At 49.2% G+C, this 24,350-nt stretch overlaps 1 protein-coding gene across 3 annotated transcripts in view; it reads right to left on the bottom strand.

Annotated features, from left to right (window-relative positions):
- Window positions 1–7,101: 7,101 nt before the first annotated feature.
- CHAF1B (chromatin assembly factor 1 subunit B) overlaps window positions 7,102–24,350 on the bottom strand; it is a 30,896-nt gene continuing 13,647 nt past the window's right edge. For 2 of the 3 annotated variants that reach the window (XM_019923113.3, XM_033856048.2), the window contains exons 8-13: window positions 23,428–23,497; window positions 23,241–23,332; window positions 19,401–19,548; window positions 17,952–18,383; window positions 16,010–16,104; window positions 7,102–15,437 (exon numbers count right to left, since the gene is read on the bottom strand). In XM_019923113.3, coding sequence (XP_019778672.1) covers window positions 15,346–15,437; window positions 16,010–16,104; window positions 17,952–18,383; window positions 19,401–19,548; window positions 23,241–23,332; window positions 23,428–23,497 — 929 coding nt within the window. In that variant the 3' untranslated portion in view covers window positions 7,102–15,345. The remainder of the gene's footprint in view (window positions 15,438–16,009; window positions 16,105–17,951; window positions 18,384–19,400; window positions 19,549–23,240; window positions 23,333–23,427; window positions 23,498–24,350) is intronic. The other variant, XR_012331609.1, reaches the window with a different exon arrangement.

Genomic DNA, 24,350 nt, shown 5'->3' with positions numbered 1-24,350 from the left:
AATGTTGATGACTCTAAAGACACATCTATATTAATTAAACCAACAAACTGGTTTTCTTTCATTAAAATTAATCCTAGATCATGTGATTCTGAAATTCATTTGGGTTAATTTCTTTTATATTCTGAGTATTTATATAAGCGCTTAACTTCCTTTAAGCCAATTAAACAGAGCTCTTTTACAAATTAATTTTGGCAATACTATACATCTACAACACACATGCATAGATACATACAAACATACAGACAGACACAGAGACCCCATAGTTCCCAGTCCAAAATTTCAGCCATGATTCAGGTACAGTAATACAAAACCCATCAGTTACAAGAGGCTGGATTCAAACTGGGTTTCTGGCAGAAGGAACAAATCAAGGTCACCTGCTTAGATGGCTAAATCCTTTTTACTAATATTAATAGAGAAGACACTTAAGATCTGTATTTGTCCTTGACAAGTTCCAAATAACCTATCCCACTTTTGTTTTTTCTTTCCCTAAGAGTTTACCTTCCTGAAATTTGCATTTAAAAAGATGGCCTAGATGAGAGTACATTTGCATCTCAAAGGCATAGGAGGAAAAATTCAAGTTCTTAAGGCCAGAATTTTTTTTCAATACTTAAAATCCTCTTAAGATAAATAGGGGAGGGACTTTCCTGGTGGTCCAGAGGTTAAGAATCTGCCATCCAATGCAGGGAACAAGGGTTCGACCCCTGGTTGGGGAACTAAGATCCCACATGCCGTGGGGCAACTAAACCCATGTGCTCTAGAGCCCAAGTGCCACAACTAGAGAGCCCGCAAGCTGCAACTAAAAGACCCCACACGCCACAACAAAGATCCTGTGCGCTGCAACTAAGACCCAATGCAGCCAAATAAATAAATATATATATTTTTAAAAAGATAAATAGGGGAGGGCTTGGGAGTGGTGAAAGAATAGGTGGGCCTTTGGTCCTGGAGCCACACCTCTGGTCCTGTAAGGATTAGATTTGTAAAACAAGGATAGCTGTTCTCAATTCCTCAAAGAGTAGGGTGGCCACCTCAATGATATCAAAAGACTGGCATATCTATTCACCTATGTTGAAATGTTTTACTTTCTCTCGTTTACTTTAAGCGAGAAGGAAAAATAAAAAAAATTCCTATCAGGCTCTGGATGTCAGCTTTGGTCACTTTGCTCAAACCAGTGTCCTCCTTGGGAATGTAAGCAGATAGGGTGGGGGGTCCCTGGAGAAAGAGAACCAGGCATGGGTTTCTTTACAGGAAAGCCTAAGCTATTTTGTGATCTAAGCCTGGCCACAATGCTTGTCCTTGAACAGGTCTCAGTAACTAATGATCTTAAGGAAACAAAAGGCATGCAGAAACAAATGACGGCTATCAGGCTGTGAATGAAAAAATGTTGCTGCCACATCAGTAGACAAAGCATGTTGCAGCCATCAAGCCATCACATTACAGCCACCCCCCCTCCCATGGCGAGCCCTGAGGGGACTCAGCATAGAACCAGGATGCCTGCCATCAAGCCATCAGTCACTGCAGCCACCCACAAAGGCGTACCCTGAGGAGACTCAGAATGGGCAAGAACAGAATACTGGCCCTGGGTAGCTGAGGTGCAGATCAAAGGAATGATTTCAGTGAGCCCAGACTCTCGCCTCTTTCCAAACATAGAAAAGCACTAAATTCCTTAACTTGAGATGTCTGGTCTTCTTTAATTAACAGTAACCTTTTGATGTTCCCACTACCTGGTCTTTGCTGCAGAAACTACTATAGATCCTGGCTCCTCCCTGACCTCTTTGGACCAGTTCCTCAGAGCTATCTGAGAGGCTGCATCCCAGGCTTGAAGTCCTCAGGACATCCGTGGAATAAAACAGACTTCTCAACTTTTAGGTCGTCCATTTTTTTTTTTTCAGTTGACAGGCAAGAGAAATAACAATTCCAAAAACAACATGTCAGTTGTAGAGACTCCCAGTTCTGTTTCAATGGTAAAGATAAGCCTGAAACTCAACCACCAGATCAACTGGAAGCTAAGGGAGGAGGACGTTGACTTTTTCTGACCCTCATGACTTCAATCGAATAAAGCTTGGACACTGTCACGGCCCAAGCCCCTTCATGAATATGCATGTACCCTTAACTTAAAACTTCCCCAGTTTTGCTGTTCGGACAGATACTGCTTCGGGAAAGAGCCCTGGTCTTCTCCTTACATGCTGCAAGTAATATCAAATCCTTCCTTCTCCCATCCTCGGCTTGATTGTGTATTTTGGCCCAGCACCCACCAAGAGGCAAACCCAGTTTTCGGGTAACAGTAACCCATTTACAAAAGTTTTTGAGGACCGTCCCTGGGGTTAAGAAACTGTGGCCCTCATTTCCATCTTTGATCTGAAGAGGCTCACCTACATCTTCAGGTGGTCCCATTTCTAAAGGTAACTAGTTAAATAGTCTCTTCAGAGTGGAAAGGCAATTCAGACAGAGGCTTACTAGAATGTGCACTTGAATAAAGGAGGATAGAGGGGAGAAGTAATTAAAGTTTAAGTACCTTTTGTAACATTAACCTTGCATCAGCTTTCTACAGGTCTTTCAATGAGGCTGTTTTGGAATTTTGAAAACTTTTGGGGCTGTAACTGAGCAGGGCCCTGTGGGGCTCCTGTGCACAAAGCCTTTCTGTGTCCCCCGTTTCTTTGATTATAGGAAACAGCCTTCATTCAGCCCCCCGTGACTTTCCCTGAGTTCCAACAGGCAGCTTCAAGCAGTTGTTAATTAGGGAAGGGAGGGGATGCCGGACAAGAGAGAAACAAATAGTCAAGAGAAACAATAGTGCAGCCTTGGGGCAGGGTCCTGGTTCCCCATCAAGGGATACCCACAACAATATCTTTGAGCTGTTTTGCAGATAACCGCCCCCACCAGGTGGAAGAAGTTAATGGTTAACGATGGTACGCTGCCCGCAAGCACTAGACCCCAGACCAGCTGGAACCAGAAGGTTGGTGGTGGGGCTCCCACTGACCTCACCACCAACCAATCAGAAGAATGTCCACAAGCTGATCACGCCCTCTTTGAACCATTAGTATAAAATTTCTCACCACCCTCTCCAAGTTGGGACACAGTTTTGAGGGCATCAGCCCGCTGTGGCCCCCTTTGCCTGGCAAAGCAATAAAGCTATTCTTTTCTACCTCACCAAACCTCTGTCTCCGAGACTGAATTCAGTGCCAGGGTACAGAGGCTAGATTTGGCTCCAGGGCTTCTGCATACCAATTAACATAGGTACAATGTTTCAAGATGAGAGGCTTCTAATATTTTAACAATTTTAGAATTCTTTCCAATTCAAAGAATCCTAGAAGCTCGCCCTATAAATAGTCTCTCCTGCTAATCTAATTTTAGAAATTTACCACTCTAGTTTCCAATTGACTCTGCAGGCGCGGATCCAGGAGACGGACATCCCCATCTTGGCCATTTCAGGGCAGAATTTTCTTTCATTCCCAACTAATTACTTGCGACATACATAAACCCAGCTGGTATCCCCATAGGTGGCGGTCTGTCCACAAACTGTTTGGACTTTGAGGCACAATTTCCCATTATCAATTTCGTAGCCTAATTCAGATATGAGATAGGATCTGAACAAATTTCGGAGGACAGCGTGGTGGATGGGGGCTGCTTCTGAGTCCAGCTCCCTAAGTAGTTACTTTTGGGTCAGTTTGACTCTCTTTTTTTTTGGCTAAGCCAAATGACTTGCAGGATCTTAGTTCCCCAGCCAGGGATTGAACCCGCACCCTTGACAGTGAAAGCACGTAGTCCTAACCACTGGACTGCCAGGGAATTCCCCAGTGTGACTCTCTTATGTGACTTGGTTTCTTCCTCCAATGGTCTAAAGCTTCTGTGGTCTTTATGTTAGATGTCCCTGGAAGAGCAGTATTTACCTAATGGTTGTAGTGGTGTTTGTCTGTAGGACCCCTATACATCACGAGGATTGGTCCTCAGACACTTCCACTAGGTTCTCAACCACCTGAGAACACCTTGTGCCCAGAAGGAGCAGATGTCTCTTATTCTTCAGAGCTGAATTAATTCAGTTTCTCATTTTATTAGCATAAGTTTTGTTCAGACCATATGTCAACTTTTTTTTTTTCAATTTAAGCCAAATTTAACAAAAACCCAGCCATCTATGTTTCCCTGGGCCTCCTACCCAAATCCCCCTAGGTCCCAGTCAAGGAAATGCACTCCTACCCCTCAAGACTCCAAGTCTTAAGTAAACGGAGCTGGAATAAAATTTGGGGGATCATCACTTAAAATGCAGATATCAGGAGAACTCACTAGAACACCTGAGGAGTACCGAGAAGCCAGTGGGGCCCATGCTGGTACCAAGTGCCAACTCGGGGTAGACTCCAGGTGTCCTCTGGTGGGTGTCTCTAATATCCTGCCTATGCCATGCAGATGTCAATGAAAAAAATTAATCAGTATTCAATCTAAGAAAGAAATGGAAAATTTTATTTATGTCAATGAAAAAAATTAATCAGTATTCAATCTAAGAAAGAAATGGAAAATTTTATTTATGTCAATGAAAAAAATTAATCAGTATTCAATCTAAGAAAGAAATGGAAAATTTTATTCATGTCAACCTGAGGTCTATAATCTGGGAGACAGTCTTTCAGAAAGTACCAAGGACTGTTCCACCCATTAGAGGTCAAAGCACAGTTGTATTAAGTTTTTGAGACAAAGGTTTCTACAACAAACGATGTATTATTGACAGTTTACACAATCCACATCTACCCGTACAAAGCAAGTAGTGGGTCATCATGACCCCATAGGAGATTAAGAAGGAAGGTTATCTCCTAAGGAGATCTGGTTCATGCAGCATAATACACACTAAAGACGGAGAGGCCCAAATGGGCAGAGAACATTTTTATGTTTAAATTTTCTTGTCTTGCCATAAAATATGAATTTTGTTTCACCAACACTGATGCTCAGTGAGCACCTACTACACAGAAAGCCCTGCACTGTCTCATGTCCTCCTTATGGAACCGAGGAGATAAGAGCTGTCTGCAACCCCATCTTTCCTGAGGGAAACCGAGGTGCAGTGAGGCCACGTAACTCGTCCATGGCCACCGTTGTTCCGTGGTGGGGCTGGGACTCGGGGCCAGTTCTCTGGGCCCAGGGCCGCCCCTTTCTGCCAAGGAGAGCCCAGCAGATCCATCCTAGCAGGTGGGAAGGGGTCTCTGGCCAGGCCAGGCAGGGGGTCGCGAGCTCCATCTCTCCCTTGTGATCCCACCGAGTGTGTTCACAGTCACAGAGCACTCTGGGCTCTGCAGAGCTCACCCCAGGACCTCCAGCACATTCCGCCAGCGCTAAGGTCTGAAGTGGGCACGGCCAGGGACAGAAAGGAGACCCCGCGTAGAATGACCAGGCCCAACTCCTCCAGCATCGCAGAGCTGAGCCCTGAATGGTTCGTGCCCAGGGAAACCGACTTCCCTCCCAAAGGCGCCTGGGGCGCATCTCCACTGAGGCCCTACTTTGAATTCTCTCGTTTAGTTAAGTGCAGTATGACACCTCCACGTTGCATTGGAAAAGAGAGCTCCGGTTGCACAATTCCCCACGCTGCTGAGCAGACAGGCACAAGAAACCAACCAGAAAATGAAGGTAAAGGCCACACAGTGCCCAAGACCACGAGAGCGCAGAGCTGGTGTCCGCCCGCCCCGCTGAGCTCGCCGCCAGCCTCCCCCCGACGCCCAGGCCTCTGGATGGCCAGATCCTGTTTCTTCCATCTGCTTCATCAGCCAGGAAACAGGAGCCCCCGATTAAGCCGAAGCTCTGGACTTAGAAGTAAAAATAGCCAGTGACTCACGGCTGGCGCTGAGATCGGACAGACCCGGTTTTGACACTCGGGCCAGGCTGCTCCACGAAGCTGTCATTTCTTCCACGGCTGCCGCAGTTTCCACCACCCAGGGCAGGGCAGTGGTTTGGCAACCCGCACGATGGAGGTCCTGCTCTTTCTGAAACGCGTTTAGCCTGGAAGAGAGAGCCCCGAACAAGAAGGTGGTGTTCCGTGAAATACTGGAAAGAGGGTGCGGGCTACTCTGTGTGGACATGACCAGAGCCAAGTTTGAGTCCATAGATGGGAGATCTGTCTACCTAGGCTGAGCGGAAATGGAACAGGCATCCTCACAAGGTTGAGGGCTGAGCTCCCCGTCCCTGGAAGGGTCCAAGCTGAGGCTGAGGGAGATGAAGCAGCAATGCACCGTATCCCCAGCTGGGAGGAGGGGGAATTACATGAGCAGAACTGTCAGTGGTGGTCAGGGGCCTGGCCCCGGGGCTCTGGAAGCCAGTTTGGCATCTCATACAGCCCAGTGTGGGCACCTACCATCCCGGGCTTCGGTCCCTCCTTTTCCTGTAAGAAGGGAAATTGGACAGACACGAGGGATCTCACCAGGCTGGCTGCTTCCGGCTCTGAAACTCAAATCTCTAAGGCCCTCCCGAGAGTGCCGTCTTAGAATTTCACATCATCAGTAAATAACTACAGTGATGAGAGCCCAAGTCACTGCCGTTGTCATCTTGATCTCCAAATTGCTCCTCAAGTGTGGCCCCCTGACCGCACACCAACCTTCTGGCGCAGGCCCATCACCCCTGCCTGGACCATTGCGGTAGCCCCCTGACTGGGATTCCCTGCAGAACCCATTTTCTGCACGGCGTGCAGAGGGCCCTTTCTAAAACACAGGGGAGAGCAGGTCCCTGCAAGGGGTTCTCCTTTGCACTTTGAGTATATTCAGGCTCCTCTCCACAGCCCCTGCCCTGTGTCTAACCTCATCACACACCATCTACTGGCTAGTTTGCAAAGCTCCAGCCACACGGGTGTCTGTCTGTCCGTCCATTCCTGAAATAGGCCATGTCTTCCCACCTTGGGGTCTTTCTGGCTGTTTCCTCTGCCCACGCCTCCTCCTATTTCAAATCTTGGCTTAAATATCATTCCTCAAGTCAGACTATATGAACACACTTTGAAAAACAGGTCCTCTCTCCCCGACCCCTGCCCCTGCCCCTGCCCTTCCCCACTGTAAAGCCCTGTAGTACGTGCTGCCGTAGAGGAGGGGTCACGCTCAGTGGTAAAGGTGTCAGAGATCTGGAAAGGAGAAGTAACGGCTGATGTGTTTTTTTGTTTGTTTGTTTTTAATTTATTTTATTTATTGATTTTTGGCTGCATTGGGTCTTTGTTGCTGCGTGAGGGCTTTCTCTAGTTGTGGCGAGCGGGGACTACTCTTTGTTGCCGTGTGTGGGCTTCTCATTGCGGTGGCTCCTCTTATTGCAGAGCATGGACTCTAGGCACGTGGGCTTCAGTAGTTGTGGCTCGTGGGCTCAGTAGTTGTGGCTCACGGGCTCTAGAGCACAGTCTCAGTAGTTGTGGCGCACAGGCTTAGTTGTTCCGTGGCACGTGGGATCTTCCTGGACCAGGGCTCAAACCCATGTCCTCTGCATTGGCAGGCGGATTCTTAACCACTGTGCCACCAGGGAAGCTCGGCTGATGTGTTTTGAGGCTCAATGGGGGGCACCCTGTACCGTGCGGTCCACCCACGGCTTCTCATTAAATCCGTATTGTAAGTCCATGAGGCAGGGGCTCTCTGTGATCTCATGTTACAGGTGAGAAAGAGACAGGCAAGGCTCAGCAAGGCTAAGCAACAAACCCTTGGCCACACAGCAAGTGGTAGAGCCAGGGTTCAAGCCGAGGCAGGCTGGCTGGCTGGCCCCAGAGCCTGTGACCTTCAAGCCCTGCAGTTGCCGAGAACCTGTGTTCTGCTGGGTTCAGCTACGCACACATACTATTGGTTCAGCTACCACAGGTTAACTCACTGGTGCTTCTGGTTGTACCTTCTCATACGAACCACTTCCATGCTTTTTCCAAAGTTCCTGTATTGTTCTTTTAGGAGTTCTCAGAGTATCGTGTATTCTCATTTTGTAGATTAGGATATTTGAGTGACGAGAGGGCATTCTATACTAAACGTCTTAGAGACCAAATTAACCATCAATTAGGGATCTGGACCCACTGCTGTTCAGAGTCCAGTCTGCTGGTCAGCTCACCAGGCCATGGGCATTCTCAGTTCCCAGGGTTGGCTCGAATTGGTGGTTGTGATGCTTAATTTTTTAATGTGAATTAATTTATTTTTTATTGAAGTGTAGTTGATTTCCAATGTTGTGTTAGCTTCAGGTGTACAGCGAAGTGATTCAGTTATACATATACATATTCTTTTCCATTATAGGTTGTTACAAGATATTAAATACAGTTCCCTGTGCTATACAGTAGGTCCTTGTTGTTTATGTTATAGTTAATTTTAAGTGTCCATTTAGAGAGTGTTTTTTGGGTGAGGTTAACATTTAAATCTGTGGACTTTGAGTAAACAGATGGGATGAGGCCCACCCGGTTTAGGGAGAGCAATCAGTGGAAGGCCTGAATGGAACAGAAAGTCCAGCCTCACCGAACAAGAGGGAGCTCTCCTGGGTTTCCACGTGGCAGCCTTTGGCCTGGAACTGCCGCACTGGCTTTCCTGGATCTCCAGGCTGCAGGCCCACACTGCAGATTTTGGACTTGCCAGCCTCCATATCGTGTGAGCCAATTTCTTGTAATAAATCTCTCTCCCTCTCCCTGTCATTTGTGTATTATCTATGTATATAAATACACATCATATATGTGTGTGTACATTTATATACATATATAAATATATACGCACACATACTATTGGTTCTGTTTCTCTGGAGGACCCTAATATAGTGGTTAAATATCTCCCCAGAAATCACTAAGTTTCTCCCCTGAGAAAATGGAACTCTCAGCTTAAGAGGAAGATACATGTCTCACTCAGTCCTTTCAACGACCTTATGAGGCACTGAAATGCTGGATTCCTATTTCACAGATGGGAAGATTGAGGCCTAGGGAGGTGACATAAAACGTGCCAGGTCACACAGCAGCTTAGCAGTTGAGACAGAATTAAAACCCCACGCTTTCTAGCTCCAAAGTCCATACCCTTCCCACTGTCCTGGTCACGTATCCCACACCCCCTTCACACCATCCCACACACTCCGGCAGCCACATTTGTGGGGAGAACCCCACAATCACTTGGCCTCCTGGCCTGAGTTCCCCGGCCTCCATCAAGGACAACTCCCTCGCCAGTCTTCCACGCACGAGCGTGTGGAATGAGCGCTAAAGTAGTTATGTGCTGGCTTGAAATCTAAAGCTAGAAGGGCCTTGCCTGGCCTAAGCAGAAGTCCCCCTCCTGCTCTGCTCCTGAGGATAAGGTCCAGAGACAAACACTCCTCCGATCCCAGCATGGTGCCTGCTTTCCCTGAGTCTCACGGGCCAGGCCCCTCTCAGCTCTCAGGGAATGTGACAAATCAGACTTCACCTTGGTTTTTGCACTTAACATCGTTCCACAGCAGTGCACGTGGTCCAGCTAACAGCTGCATTACATGCCACCATATAGCTGTACTGTAACTTTTTTTTTTTTTTTTGCGGTACGTGGGCCTCTCACTGTTGTGGCCTCTCCCGTTGCGGAGCACAGGCTCCGGACGCGCAGGCTCAGCGGCCATGGCTCACAGGCCCAGCCGCTCCGCGGCATGTGGGATCTTCCTGGACCGGGGCACAAACCCGTGTCCCCTGCATCGGCAGGCGGACTCTCAACCACTGCGCCACCAGGGAAGACCAGCTATACTGTAATTTAATTAATCTCCTTTTGGTAGACACTTGGATGATTTTCAGCCCTGTTTTCCATTTCAAAATAGTGCAACAAACCTTTGTGCGTATATCTTTGTGTAGTTGTGAGGCACGGCGGATGTTACATTTGTTGCTAATGTAGAGAAATGTCATTAAGACTGTATTTTTTTGGTTCAAAAATTTAAAAACCTTTTTGAGGTTACTGTCTTCCAACGCATTATACCTTTGACTACACTGAATATAAATACCTTCTAAATCTAGCTTATATGTGTGTGAAACACTCCCGGAGCGTTCTGCCAGCATGTGACTTGGATTTATAGAACTCTTTGGAACAACAAAAAAGTGTTGAATTACCTAGAAAGTAATAAACATGAAAAATGTATCGTAATATATAATACACTACTTCCATAACAACGGGATTAAAAATCCTTTCTTTAAAAATGCATGAAATTAGTTAATAAATGTGACAGTGGAGCGAAGGCCTAGCAATATCGCCCTCTAGTGGCTCGTTGGAGTACTCGTTCCATCAGGAATCGAAATTCATCACTTCCGCAACCACATTCAGGAGGCGGGAGGCCACTGTGCGGCGCTGGCTTTGGGGGAGGCTCCAGTAACACAGTGTCTCCTCATTCCTGTAACTGCTGGGTTAGCAGCAGTGACACTGGACCTGGGGGGCAAAGTTTTCTTCAAGATCCACCCTCTTCTTGAGTAGCTGAATATGGAGGTTCTTTACGAAACCAATGAGCTCAAAGAACTTTAACTGCCCGTCACTGGTGTATCTTCAGATTTCACAACTCCTACGAGTTCTCAGTGCTGACTGCCCGTTGAATCTCTCGGGTTTTTACAATGCACATGCCCGGCTGGGTGTCTCCCTCACCTTTAGAAGCTGATTCCGGGGTCACAAGCCTAGACTTGAGTTGGTTTTATTTTGTTTTGTCTGTAAAGCCCTGCTGGCGATGTGGAGCAGGGCCAGGCTGGGAAGCACGGGTGCTGCCAGCTCCGTGTACTTGGTGGGCAGCAGGACATGGGGACAGAAGAGGGAAGGAGGGCCTGGAGGGCCAACACCCAGCACTGCACTCCTCCCAAGCAGGCGCTTCTCAGACCTGCCAAGGGCGCCGACCAAAGGCAGAGAGACCTGGAGTTATTACAAAGACTTGCTATTACACTTGAAATGCCTCTCCAGGTAACCTTCTATGACAGAAGGCGACACAAGTCATTTGGGGTGTTAAGAAAAGAGGCTGGAGTGTGGACCCCGGACAATCATCACTAAGCATTTGTTCTTAAAACAGCTTTTTTTTTTTTTTTTTTTTGCCCCACCATGCAGCACGTGCGGGATCTTAGTTCCCCAACCTGGGATCGAACCTGTGGCCCCTGCTATGGAAGCGCGGACTCTTAACCACTGGACCGCCAGAGAAGTTACGCAAACAGCTTCTTAACTGAGGCCATACTTCTTACAGTGTCTCTCAGAGCCTAAACCAGAGGGAAAGTATAGGACTTGTGTAAGGGATCCAGGCCAGTGAGTTCTTTTCTCTGCATGCTGACAGTTTGTGCTGACGAGGGCAGGACTCAGGCGCAAACTGAAGAAAACAGCCACCGCCTCTCGCGATTTAGCTGTTAAAGCCACAGTAGATCTTGCTTAAAAGCAGGAAGTGGGGGCTTCCCTGGTGGCGCAGTGGTTGAGAGTCCGCCTGCCGATGCAGGGGACACGGGTTCGTGCCCCGGTCCGGGAAGATCCCACATGCCACAGAGCGGCTGGCCCGTGAGCCATGGCCGCTGAGCCTGCGCGTCCGGAGCCTGTGCTCCGCAGCGGGAGAGGCCACAACAGTGAGAGGCGCGCGTACCGCAAAAAAAAAAAAAAGAAAGCAGGAAGTGGAAGGAAACAGCTGGGTGATGTATGGCTCGGCCTTTGATCTGGGATGCGAGCTGCACCAGATTCACAACTCAGAACGATTTCACTCCTGCTGGAATATGACAGGGCGCCTTCCCGACCTCAATGATAATCACAGCAACGGTCAACCTCAGCCTGGCCACCCAACCAGCACCCCCGGAGACGCGCACAGGCAGGTGTCGGGCCGACTCCCAGCGGTGCGCGTGAGGGGACAGGGAGGCCGAGTAGCTGGTGGGGCTCCACACCAGCAGGGGCTGCAGGCTGTCCTCGCCCCCATCACCCAGGGAACCCCCAGACACCCAACCCAACCCCCAGAGTGCATCAGAGACGAGTAGAGAAGGACTCCTTGCCTCTGGGAAATCCTAGAACACCTGACCTGCTTCCTTCCTTCCTCGTCCTCTCCCTTGTTGTTTCCGCCTTCCCGAGAGGCCCTCCCACTTTAAGTTGTCAGCCACTCTCCACCCAGCTCCCCTAACACCCCTCACCTTTCTTTTTTCCATAGTCATCTTCTAATATATATTTACTAGCTTTATTGTTCGTCTCCCCCAGTCAGAACGTGAGCTGCAGGAGGGCAGAGCTTCGTCTGTTTTGTGCCCTGATGTATCCACCGGTACCTAGAAGGTGTCAGATAAGCATTTCTTGAATGAACAGATGAACAAACAAATGAACACGGGGACGCGTGGATTACTTCCGCAATCCTCTCCCGCTACCATCTGCTGAATGATGCTCCCGTTCGTGTCTGGCCACCAGGGTCTGAAGCCAGTGTCCAAGGCCACTTTGGCCAAGCCTGACATAGACATGGACCCCTCAGGGGAGGCGGGGCTGAGTGGCAGCAGAGGCTCCGAGCCAAGGCAGCCCTACCGCCAGGCAGATCCAGTGGGGACAGTGCCCTCCAGTGGCCACAGGAGTTCATGTGAGCACAGGTGGCTCTTGCCTCCCTAAGCAAGGATCTGGTTTACCCTCCAGCCCTTTAATTCTGTTTCTCATTTCCGCCCCCCTGCCTTTTCTCTGACCCCTCTCCCCTGCCAAAGGAGGCAGTTTTCAGAGCTGTGAAGAAACTTCCTCAGATGAAGCAATTTGTCCCTCAGAGACAGAGAGAGAGACACACACACACACAACCGGGTGAGAGGGAGCTGAGACTGAAATACAGCAAAATAGAAATACAGCAAAATAGCCCGAAAGGGAAGATGCAGGAGTACTGGGAGATCCCACCCCATCTCCTCAAGGACTCACGGCCTACTTAAAAGGACACCAGCAATATTTTGGTAAGAAGGGTCGACACCGGCAATATTTTGGTAAGAAGGGTCGACACCGGCAATATTTTGGTAAGAAGGGTCAACAGCACTGTTAAAATGCAGAAGTGAGTGCTCTCGGCAAGGACGACAGACGGGGCTGCAGGGGACAAAAACGGGCCCAAGGACTGGCTGCGACTCACCCTCCTGCTGGCCCTTCTGCCTCTCTCTACCGGGGGGCCCTTGCCCTGGTGGACAGCCTGCTTGGGGACGCCCCTCTGCCCACGGCTGCAGCCTGGCCCGTGACGAGCCTTCACGTCTGCCGCCGGCGGCCCTGCCAGCTCTCCTCTCGCCAGTGTGCAGGCCAGGGCAGGGCGGCCCTCCCTAGCTGCCGGACCCCATCAAGTTCTCCCCGAGCCCTCCCGCGTCTCCTCACCTGGCAGCAGGATTCAGACACGAGCCCCACCCAACTACAGATGCAGGATGGCCCTGAGCGGGCATACTGCCCATCCGGCGGGGCGGGCAAGGTTCCTGTCGCAGAAGGCTTCCCTCCCCCAGTCACTACCCAGATGGAAGCAGGTGGCCTTAGACGAGGACCGGGAGGTGACACCGCCTGGGCTTTTATTGCCGAGTCTGTAATTTACAGTCGAGGAGACAGCTGACAAACAGGCAATGGTGCCTATCAACGTGCACTTCCGCTGAAGGGGCGCCGGCCCCCTCCCACCCATTCCCGTCGCCCCTCCACTGGGGGTGGCCGGGGAGCCAGCCGGTTCACAGGGACAAGGGACCCATGACGACTCCTGTTTGCACGGGGATCAACCCCTACAAAACACACCGTGCTCCAGCCGCAGGCAATGTAAAAAGACCTTTTTCCTCTGAAGAGCTGACAGCATCTCACATATTATCCTTTCAGTTTGGCAGCCCGGGTAGAGAGGCTTTGCTGTCAATCGGTGATGAACCAGAGAAGTAGCCTGAAAAAGCTTCTGGTGCAAGTGCATTTATCACCAGCAGACGCCATCTCTGGGGAAAGCTTTCCTCTCATGATTTCCCAATCCTGGCTGTGCCTCAAATCACCAGAGGAGCCTTAAAGAAGCCCGATGTTCAGACTGGGCCCCAGACCAAGGAGGGCAGGACCTGGGTGTTGATCTCCGGCAGGTCTTTGGGGGACTTCAAGGTTGAGAACCACTGGTCAAAACAGCTGCTACTTGACATTTTTAAACGTCTTCATGTTGAACGTGACCCACACCTGCACTATTACAACTCTGCATGGATTCACCTCCCAGCTCTCCACGTGGTAAATCATCCCACTTGCCACTTTCCCGTGTAGAGAGAGGCAGACTCTTTTTCTGGTTAACTGGGTTGTGGATTAGCAACAAGCTGACGCTCCTCTCCAGCTCTCTTCTTTGCTGCTGACCTGAGCTGACAAGAGTGTGTTCTTCCATCGTCAGCGGCTCCCTGCCAGAGCCTGGACCTGCGGGTCCCAAACTTGCCCTCTGATTTGGTTCAGACAGGGAAGGGGTCCTGGGTGTAGCCTCACCTGCGGGACTCACCGTGTTCATCGTGCCAGAGGAACAGCATCGAGGGCCATGAAATCATCTGTAAACTCCTCAACGTGAAGCAGCCGCACCAGCTTCTAGGGCTCCACCCATCACCACCTGTTGGTCACATCACCAGAGTCTCCTGCGCTAAGAGGAGACTCCAAACGTGGGAGGCCTCCTGCAGCGACAGCACGTCATACGTCTCAGCCCATGAGTCCGGTCTGCTCCCAAGAGGGAAAGGACCATGCCAGCATCCCAGGGACCGAGAGCAGAGGCACAGACTGCTAAGGAAAGGTACTTTTTTTGCTTTGAAAAATCAGTCTAAGAAGTTAACCTATTTGGATACCAAAGTGTATCTAAAGTAAAATCTCAACTCTCGCCCCCTCCCCAAAATAAAATAACATTAACAAAAACAGAAATTTTAAGGAAATATGCCGAAACAGTAACAAGGGTTCCCTCTGGTGGTGAGATGGGTGATTTCCACCTCCAACGCGTTTTTTCTACTTCACTCTTTACTAACTTTCTAGACTGTGCATTACCACCTTTAAAATCAGAAAGCAAACATAACAAACTTCCAAAAGTTAATCAACTATTTAGAAGCTAAAGTGATCTAATAATCAAACACTCTAAAATTCAACAGAATAAACCTTCTCGAACCACCTTCTCTAATTCTAGCTGTGGAAGGAGTCCACCCATAAAGTGTCTGTACTTTCACACAAGTATTCCAAGGGGGGAGATTTACTGATTTTCACACTAGGTAACATTGAACTGTTCCAGTCTCAGAAACTCATCAAAAAGAGAATTTAGTCTATTAAAATGTTCACATATCTGAGGTAAAAATGTGTGCTAAATACAACAGCCAACATATTTCTGGAGAAAATCGGTCCACGCGTATCTTCTGTTACAGAAATCCATTTTCTAGTGTCCGTCAGGCTCTGTCTGATTCCACTGGTCTCAGGTGTGTTTGGTCTCGCCCCTCTCTGGGCACACGGGGGTCCCCAGACCTAGCAGCCTTCAGGCACATGACAGGTCTCATCAGGGGTCCAGACCTTGGGGACCTTCTCTGTGCTCACTGAGTCTCGGCCGCTTAAGCTCCGGGGGACTGACCTGAAGGTCTCCAGGCATCTCTAAGATGTAAGCACACACAGGGTGGACAAGTGAGTGAAGACGTCTTTAAGTTAAGAGCTGACGTTTACAAACTGAATTTCATGCGCAGACAAGGAACCGAACTGCCTGGCCAGGTCCTCTATGGATCTAAGGAGAAGGTCTACCCCAGTGGTTCTCAACCCGGGGCGACTGTGCCTCTCGAGGGACAGTGGGCAGTGTCTGACGACATTTTAGAGCGTCACAAGTCGGGGCAGGGGATGGGTGCCAGCACCCAGGGGCACTGCTAATCATCCTGCACCCACAGCGCAGCCCCAGAGCGAGGAATGACCTGCCCAGATGCCAACACTGCCGAGGCTGAGAACCAGCCCGGCTCTACCCGTCTCCCAAATCCACCGTCTGCCTAGCAGGGAGCACCTTGGCGGGAGGGTGGGCTCCTGGATGAGAATACACACGCAATCAGTGGGTTTAAACGACAGGCCTGGTGAGATGCATCCTTGCTTTCTCAGAACTACTTCAAGTTAGGTGGTGCTCATTTCCAAAAGAGATGGTATTCTATTTTTAATTATACTAAACCAGTAAGAGTATCACTTACCTGATTGAATTTCTTCTGTGGAAGGGCTGGAAATTATGCTGGTTGGTATAGAATTCAGTGGAGTATCTGTCTTTAAGGGTATTAAGTTTATTCTCCTTGATTAAAAAAAGAAGTAAAAGGCCATTAGTATCATCGGAATGGTTTGCATACAATACCAAATGTCAAAGGAAACATGTAAAACTTTCAGCTCATATCATGCAAGGCATTAAATATAATGTCAATATGCCCCCTTGCTTAGTAACTAAGGATCATGTATTAAGTTAAACCATCACATAAATAAGAGTCAGCTTAAACCGTAACCAGTCATCTAAGTTTCAAAACCCGTGTTTTCTGAACTACCAATGACATGCTAAACACTCTGCTAGATGTTTCCTACATAAGCCTATCAGACATGGCTTCCAGTATGGAAAGCTCCAAAATATAGATGGTTCTTTTTTAAAATCCACAGTCTTAATTCTCAACAACTATTTTTTTTTAAATTATAACTGCAAGAAGCTCGCAAGAAATTAAGAGGGGAAAAACTTTAATACCGAAAATGTTTCAAAGAACACTTTCCCCCTCCCTTCCCCCACTTAAAAATAAATTTTAAAAACATTGCTAGGGACTTCCGTGGTAGCACAGTGGTTAAGAATTCGCCTGCCAATGCAGTCGACACAGGTTCAATCCCTGGTCCAGGAAGATCCCACATGCCGCGGAGCAACTAAGCCTGTGCTCCACAACTAGTGAGCCTGCAATCTAGAGCCCACGAGCCACAGCTACTGAGCCCAAGTGCCTAGAGCCTGTGCTCCGCAACAAGAGAAGCCACCGCAATGAGAAGCCCGCGCACCGCAACAAAGAGCTGCCCCCGCTCGCCGCAACTAGAGAAAGCCCGCATGCAGCAACAAAGACCCAATGCAGCCAAAAATAAATAAATAAATTTTCAAAAAACATTGCTAGTCTGTAGGAAGAGATACAGAAAGAGCCCAGCATTACACCTAAACCACATTATGGATCCGCCAATGAAGTCGCGTGAACGTGGCAGAGTGTGTGGGAGGCGTGCAGTGCTCCCCTCATCCCCCCCCCACGGCCCCTTCCCCAGGCCGCCTCCCAGTGTTGGGCGGTGGGCCGGGGAGAAGGCTGTGTGCAGGATCACAGGTGTCCAGGGAAGGAAGCCTGGAGGCCAGCTGCTGCCTGACGACAGGGGCCATGCTGGGCAGTTCTGTCCGCTCTGCAGTGCCAGCCGTGAGCTCGGGCACATTCACCAGCCAGACGGGCATGAACAGGGGAGAAAACAACAGCAGCACCACCTGGAGGCTATTCAGACCCGAGGTGCCGCTCACCATGATCCAGTCTGCTGGACACGCCAAAACCCCGTGGAGGAGGTGCTCCTTTGACTTCCTACCTATTGTAAGTGCCTGTTACCGTCTGGGCAGGAGAACACGGGTAGAGAACAGGGACACGCTTCCTGCCCTGGGGGGCCTGTACTCTAACTAGGGAAACAGAAGCATAAATCAAACACCTGCTGTCGAATGCGATGTGTTGTGACACAGAAAAGGGCTGAAGGGACATCCAAATGGGTCTTCTGGGAGGACTCTAGTGTCACCCAGCGGAGCAGGTGTCCAGGGCGTCCCCAGAGGGTGGAGGCACAGAGGCCTCCAAAGGCAGAGCGTGCCCTGGGGACCTGACGTCAGAGCACGCGGGACGAAGGAGAGTGAGGGGTCACCGTGCTGGATGGCAGGCTGCCACAGAGCCGGTGACGGGCCGGGCGAAGAGCCGGGACCTCACCCGACGGGGAGGAAATGGAGCCAACAGAGGTCTGTAAGCAAGGAAGCGGTACTCTCAGGTCTGACGTTAGGAAACATCTGTCTGGCAGCTGTGTGGGATTTCACCTATGCGAGGGGCTTTCGGCTTATCCTGTCTTTTGACAAGGCAAGGCAGCTTCTGTTCCCATCACAGCGCTCACCGGGGTGTTGACTTGCTCCAGGCCTGCAGCGTGTTCAGAGTGACCCTCCGGGATGCGTGGGCTTTCACATTCTGACTGCCGGGCTGCAGGGTCTTCTCCTCTGAGGGCCCTGCCAGGAAGCCTCTGGCACCGGGAGCGGTCACAGGGGTGTCCTTGGCCGCCGTGGGGGCCGGAGACTGTTTCGCCTGAGGGGGCGTTGCAGAGGGGCTGCTGGGGTCCCGGACTCTGCTGCTGGGGGTTCCCTCTCCCAGCCTGGGTCCTGGCGAAGACCCTGGGTGTGTCTGACTCTTGGTTTTCTTCGCTGTATCGGGAGTTCTCACACACACAACTGGCTTCTCTTTCAAGCGAATTCCGAGCTCATCCTTCTCGAACGTCACGAAGGAACAGTAACCATCCGTGGAAGAGATGGCCAGGAAGGCCCCGTCGCTGGACCTGCATTCCCGAAACAGAATAGAAAGCGAAAAACTTTACCGAAGTCTACAGGCCACTCTTAGCACCCTCATCACTGGTGAGGAAATGGAAGTTCAAGCAAACTCACAAGCTTTGTCTGAAGGCAAAGCCGTCAAGGGAAAAACACGGCTGAGAAAGGATCTGTGCGGGCTCCTCCCTCACGCCCTTTCCCTCCCAACCCACCCCTGCTTCGTCATCAAATTCACCGGAATAAAGGTGAGATGACCTTTTTTTTTTTCTTTTTTTTTCCCTCCAAGATAAAAAGAAGATGAGGGCTTCCCTGGTGGCGCAGTGGTTGAGAATCCGCCTGCTGATGCAGGGCACACGGGTGCATGCCCCGGTCCGGGAGGATCCCACATGCCGCGGAGCAGCTGGGCCCGTGAGCCATGGCTGCTGAGCCTGCGCGTCCGGAGCCTGTGCTCCGCGGCGGGAGAGGCCACAACAGTGAGAGGCCTGCGTACCGCAAAAAAAAATTTTTTAATAAATAAATAAATAAAAAGAAGATGAAAAGAAGATAAAGAGTGATAAAGAGCAAGAACTAGATGGTAGGTGGCCAGGCCCAGCCTGGGCCCGAGCACACAGTGGAGACAGAACTGGGAGCCCAGGGGTGCTGAGAACCCCAGGCAGAAAGGCGAGGGCAAAGTGACCCCTCAGGACGGGCACAGTTCTGGGGCCCCTCCTTGTCTGCGCAGCAGGGGCCCGCATGTGTGGGCTTCCTCCCAGAGGGCCTGGCGAGTCCCCACAACACCAGGGACCCCGGGCCTCCCCTTGGTTTATGAGAAATAGATGAACCACATCACAGTCTGCACGGCATCAACACCCACTGCAGTCACAACAGGAAGCAGTACTTTAGCAAGTTAGAAACAGCTTTCCTTTTTACATTGATTCCTTTAAAAAAACTGGTAAATAAGGGCCAAAAAAGCCAACTGTAGGATGAAATGCTCCCTGACCTGAGGGGCAACTCCAGGGGAATGTACGCTGTCTCCCCCATCCACTCACCAGGAAATATCACTCAGGGTGTGGTAATGTATGTTAGACACGTAACCAAACGGGAACAGCTGCTGGGTGTCGTACAAAAGCACAGAGTCTTCAGAAGCCACAGCAAACACCAAGCGGTAGGGCAGGCTCACCAGCTCCACACCTGGCTCTGGTGATGGGCGAAATCAGGAACAGAAAGTCAAACAAGCAAAAGCAAAGTTCCCAAAGAAAACAAATTTTCCCCAAAAGCCCTCTCCCCAGGGACGTAAGTGATGTAACTTTACTAAATGCTTTACGGAAGAATTCAGTTTTTGTATTATTTTATATAGGAATATAAGAATTAAGGAGACCCATGCAGGAACCAATGAGGACACTGTGTTATGATTCAACACTCATGGGAACCTGCGGTTCAAAAGGAAGAGAAGAGGGCTTCCCTGGTGGCGCAGTGGTTGAGAGTCCACCTGCCGATGCAGGGGACACGGGTTCATGCCCCGGTCCGGGAAGATCCCACGTGCCGCAGAGCGGCTGGGCCCGTGAGCCATGGCCGCTGAGCCTGCGCGTCCGGAGCCTGCGCTCCGCAACGGGAGAGGCCACAGCAGTGAGAGGCCCGCGTAGTGCAAAAAAATAAAATAAAATAAAATAAAATTTAAAAAAAAAGAAGAGAAGAAAAAGTTGTGTGAATGAGGCAAGTCACCCTGAGGGGTCACCGCCTGCTAAGGAAACATCAGGGTCACGTAGAAGCATCTCATGAAGTGATGTTTTAATGCTGTCAAGTTAATCATAGTCATTCACATAAAGGATTAGAAACTTAAAAACAGCTTCTGCGTCCGGCCATGTAGTAACAGAGACCTGACTGACCCTTCACCTGAAACAATTAAAATACCAGGCAAAATACTGAAACGGGTTTTTTTTAAGACACTGTCCATTAGGCCATGAAGAACAGCAATCCCTCAGAGACAGGAAGCGAGAGAGGTGAGCCCTACGATCACCTCCGTTTACTGCCTGGAGTTTCCAGGCCCAGCAGAGGTGGAGGGAACGCAGGCGGCGCCTGGCAGATGCCCTGAGCTGGGAGGCCAGGAGGCCCAGGCGACTGGAGCGTGCGGGTGGAGGGGCAGAGCCAGAGCCCCAGGGGCCTCGAGCCTTCAGCTGAGTGCTGACCAGTGCCGCACGCGGGAAAACTAGCCAGGGCCGGAGCGAGGGCCACGGGAAAGAGAGAGCCGTCCCTAAGGAAACCGTAAGCAAAATGAAAAGACTATCTACATGGGAGAAAATATTTGTAAATGATGTGACCAACAAGGGCTTAATTTCCAAAATATATAAGCAGCTCATAACAACTCAACAACAAAAAAAACCAACCAACCCTATCCAAAAATGGGCAGAAGACCTAACAGACATTTCTCCAGAGAAGACATACAAATGGCCAACAGGCACATGAAAAGATGCTCAACATCGCTAATTATTAGAGAAATGCAAATCAACACTACAATGAGGTACCACCTCACACCAGTCAGAATGGCCATCATCAAAAAATCTACAAACAATAAATGCTGGAGAGGGTGTGGAGAAAAGAGAACCCTCCTACACTGTTGGTGGGAATGTAAGTTGGTACAGCCACTACGGAAAACAGTATGGAGGTTCCTCAAAAAACTAAAATTAGAACTACCATATGATCCAGCAATCCCACTCCTGGGCATATACCCAGACAAAACTATAATTCAAAAAGATGCATGCACCCCTATGTTCATAGCAGCACTATTCACAATAGCCAAGACATGGAAACAATCTACATGTCCACTGACAGATGAATGGATAAAGAAGATGTGCCCCCCCCACACACACACAATGGAATACTACTCAACCATAAAAAAGAACAAAATAATGCCATTTGCAGCAACATGGATGCAACTAGAGATTATCACACTAAGTGAAGTCAGAAAGAGAAAGACAAATACCATATGATATCACTTATATGTGGAATCTAAAGTATGACACAAATGAACCTATCAGTGAAACAGATACAGAATCACGGACATAGAGAACAGACTGGTGGTTCCCAATGGGGAGGGGGTCGGGGAGGGATGGAGTGGGAGACTGGAGTTAGCAGATGTAAGCTTTTTTATATAGAATGGATAAACAACAAGGTCCTACGTATAGCACAGAGAACTATGTTCAATATCCTATGATAAACCATAACAGAAAAGAATATTAAAAAAGAATGTATATATGTATAACTGAATCACTCTGCTGTACAGCAGTAATTAACATGACACTGTAAATCAACTATACTTCAATAAAATTAGTTAATTAATTTTTTTTAATAAAAGAGCCACCCCTGAAGCTCACACAAGGCTAGAAACAGCACATGTTCCCAGCAGCGAGAGTGGAAAACCGCCCACTTCATGGGCATCAATTAGAGCATCCAGGCGGCTCTGCCTCCGTAGTGAAGAGATTAGCCCTAGACTAAATGCCCCTGTGATCCCACCTGACAAAGCCTAACAGCAAGACCCCTAAGACGCAAAGTGTTTCCAAGCAACCTCACTGCATCCCAGAATAAAGCTCAAGGATATTTATAAGGATGAAAATATATCCGGCATCCACTAAGGTAAAATCCACAATGTCTAATAAAAAATTATCAGATGGACTTCCCTGGTGGCGCAGTGCTTAGGAATCCGCCTGCCAATGCAGGGGACACGGGTTCGATCCCCGTTCCGGGAAGATTCCACATGCCGTGGAGCAACTAAGCCCGTGCGCCACAGCTACTGAGCCTGCGCTCTAGAGCCCACGAGCCACAACTACTGAAGCCCACGCGCCTAGACCCCGTGCCCTGCAAAAAGAGAAGCCACCGCAATGAGAAGCCCGTGAACAGCAACGAAGAGTAGCCCCCACTCGATGCAACTAGAGAAAGCCCGCGGCAGCAACGAAGACCCAATGCAGCCAAAAATAAATTAATTAATTAATTTTAAAAAAATTATCAGGCATTCCAAGAAGCAGAAAAATATGACCCATAATGAGGAAGAAAAAATCCATCAAAACCAATCCTTTGTACACAAAGCCATTAAAAGAGTTATTGTAACAAGTGTATTCCACGCGTTCAAGAGGCAAGAGGGAAGGTGTAAAGCAGAGGTACGTGAGGAGGACCCAAGCTGAACTCTAGAAGTTCTAGACTACACCGTCACAGAGAGAAAATACACTGGCTGGCACGAAGGGCAGGTGACACGGAAGAGCAGTGAACTCAAAACAAGCTGTAGGAACTATCCAGAGAGGAAAGAAACACATAACAGCATCAGTAAGCCACGGGTAACTTCAAACCGTCCAATACGTGTGTAGCTGGAGCCCCTGAAGAAGAGGAGAGAGAGGGGGGATGACAGAAAAAGTATCTGAAGAAATAACTGGCCAAGTTCTCCAAATTTGATGAAAACTATAAACTCGTAAATCTAAGAAGTTCAATGAACCCCAAGCACAAGAAACATAAAGAAAACGGCAGCAGGCACACCGTAATCAGATTGCTGAAAGCCAACTGATAAAGAGAAAAATCTTAAAAGCAGCCGGAGGTGGAAAAACAGTGAAACAAAAATCCAATTCATATAATTTTCCCATAATTTTCACTGCATAGGAAATCACTAATAAATGACATTCAACCTCCTTCAGTAGAGAAACAAAGCTAGTATTTTTAGCCCTTTAAAGTTGCTTGCAGCAAAGAAAGTGTATTCTAGACAACGCAAAATCTGACACGTATTTTGATAACATCAGTCTTTGCTCTCAAGACTGACCAAACTGAACCAACCCACATACTCACCTCTCCCCACCCACCCTGGTGACCTGCCTCAGAGAACGTGACACACCCCTGTGGCTCTAAGGTACCTGCTTCCACCACTGGCCTCAGCTCAAAGTAGACGGGGCAGCAGCGGACAGCGAGCGTCGCCTTCCCAGGACACGGAAGATGGGCGATAGGCCTGCAAGATGAATCGTGGTTTTGCAAAACAGCACCGTCACTCAACAAAAGCAAAAAGAAAGGGTAAACATTTCAAATATTTCTTCAATTACATACCTTTTAAGATTTTTCCTGGAGAAAACATAAGTTGTATTTGTTACGTTTTCACCCGATTCCACACATCCAGCTGGGGAAGCAGTAGAGGAAGGCAAGGCCATGTGTTATTAAACTGTTCATCAGCAAAGACACATGAGCATCAGTTCTGGTTTATAAAAGATTCTCCCCGGAACATTATTACCTGGACAATGTTTCTGTGACTGAGGACAAATGCAAACACCCTGTCCCTGCCTGGGCTCAGCCCTTTACTCCAGTTCTACCCCTGTCACCTCCCCAAGGGGCTCAGCTGCCCCAGAGCCCCTTCCAGGCCTGGGTGGGAAGAACATAAAGCAGGGAGCCCTGACCACAGCAGACCTTTGCCTGCGAATCCAGCCAATTCCTGCTAGTGAAGTGCTATGATCAGACCCCTGGCTCTCTGTCCCCTGGATTGACCTCAGTTGCCACCCAAAACCTGAGACTCAGGCCTTTTCCCATCAGCCTGATGGAGCCCAAAGGCTGCCAGGAGACCAGCCCTCTGCTGACATCTCCAGCCCCTGCAGAAGCTGCCTTTGCCCTGGGGAGCAGCCCACATCTGAGAGCCCTTCTACACTCACCTCAGGCTGTACTCAAAACCAGGTCAGATCCTGTTGGAGAATGACCGTCACACACAGTTGCTCTTGGGAACATCTCCCTGTTTTACGTTAACATTTCCTCACACACACACACACACACACACACGTATGTAATCTTCCATGTGACCATTTCATACCCGCTGGGGGGGGGCAGCAGACACAGCCAGTAGTCTTTCTACTCTCTTCCCATCTCACCCCATCCTTCCATCCCCAAGTAATCCATTTTAACAAACCATCAGGTCATTCTGTATTTCCCCCATGCTCACATAATTGTTCCAACCAGTTATAACTCAATCGCTTGTATATTCATAT

Source organism: Tursiops truncatus, chromosome 4 (assembly GCF_011762595.2).
Source record: "Tursiops truncatus isolate mTurTru1 chromosome 4, mTurTru1.mat.Y, whole genome shotgun sequence".
Classification (NCBI taxonomy): Eukaryota; Metazoa; Chordata; class Mammalia; order Artiodactyla; family Delphinidae; genus Tursiops; species Tursiops truncatus.
This window is presented reverse-complemented; position numbering and strand designations above follow the sequence as displayed.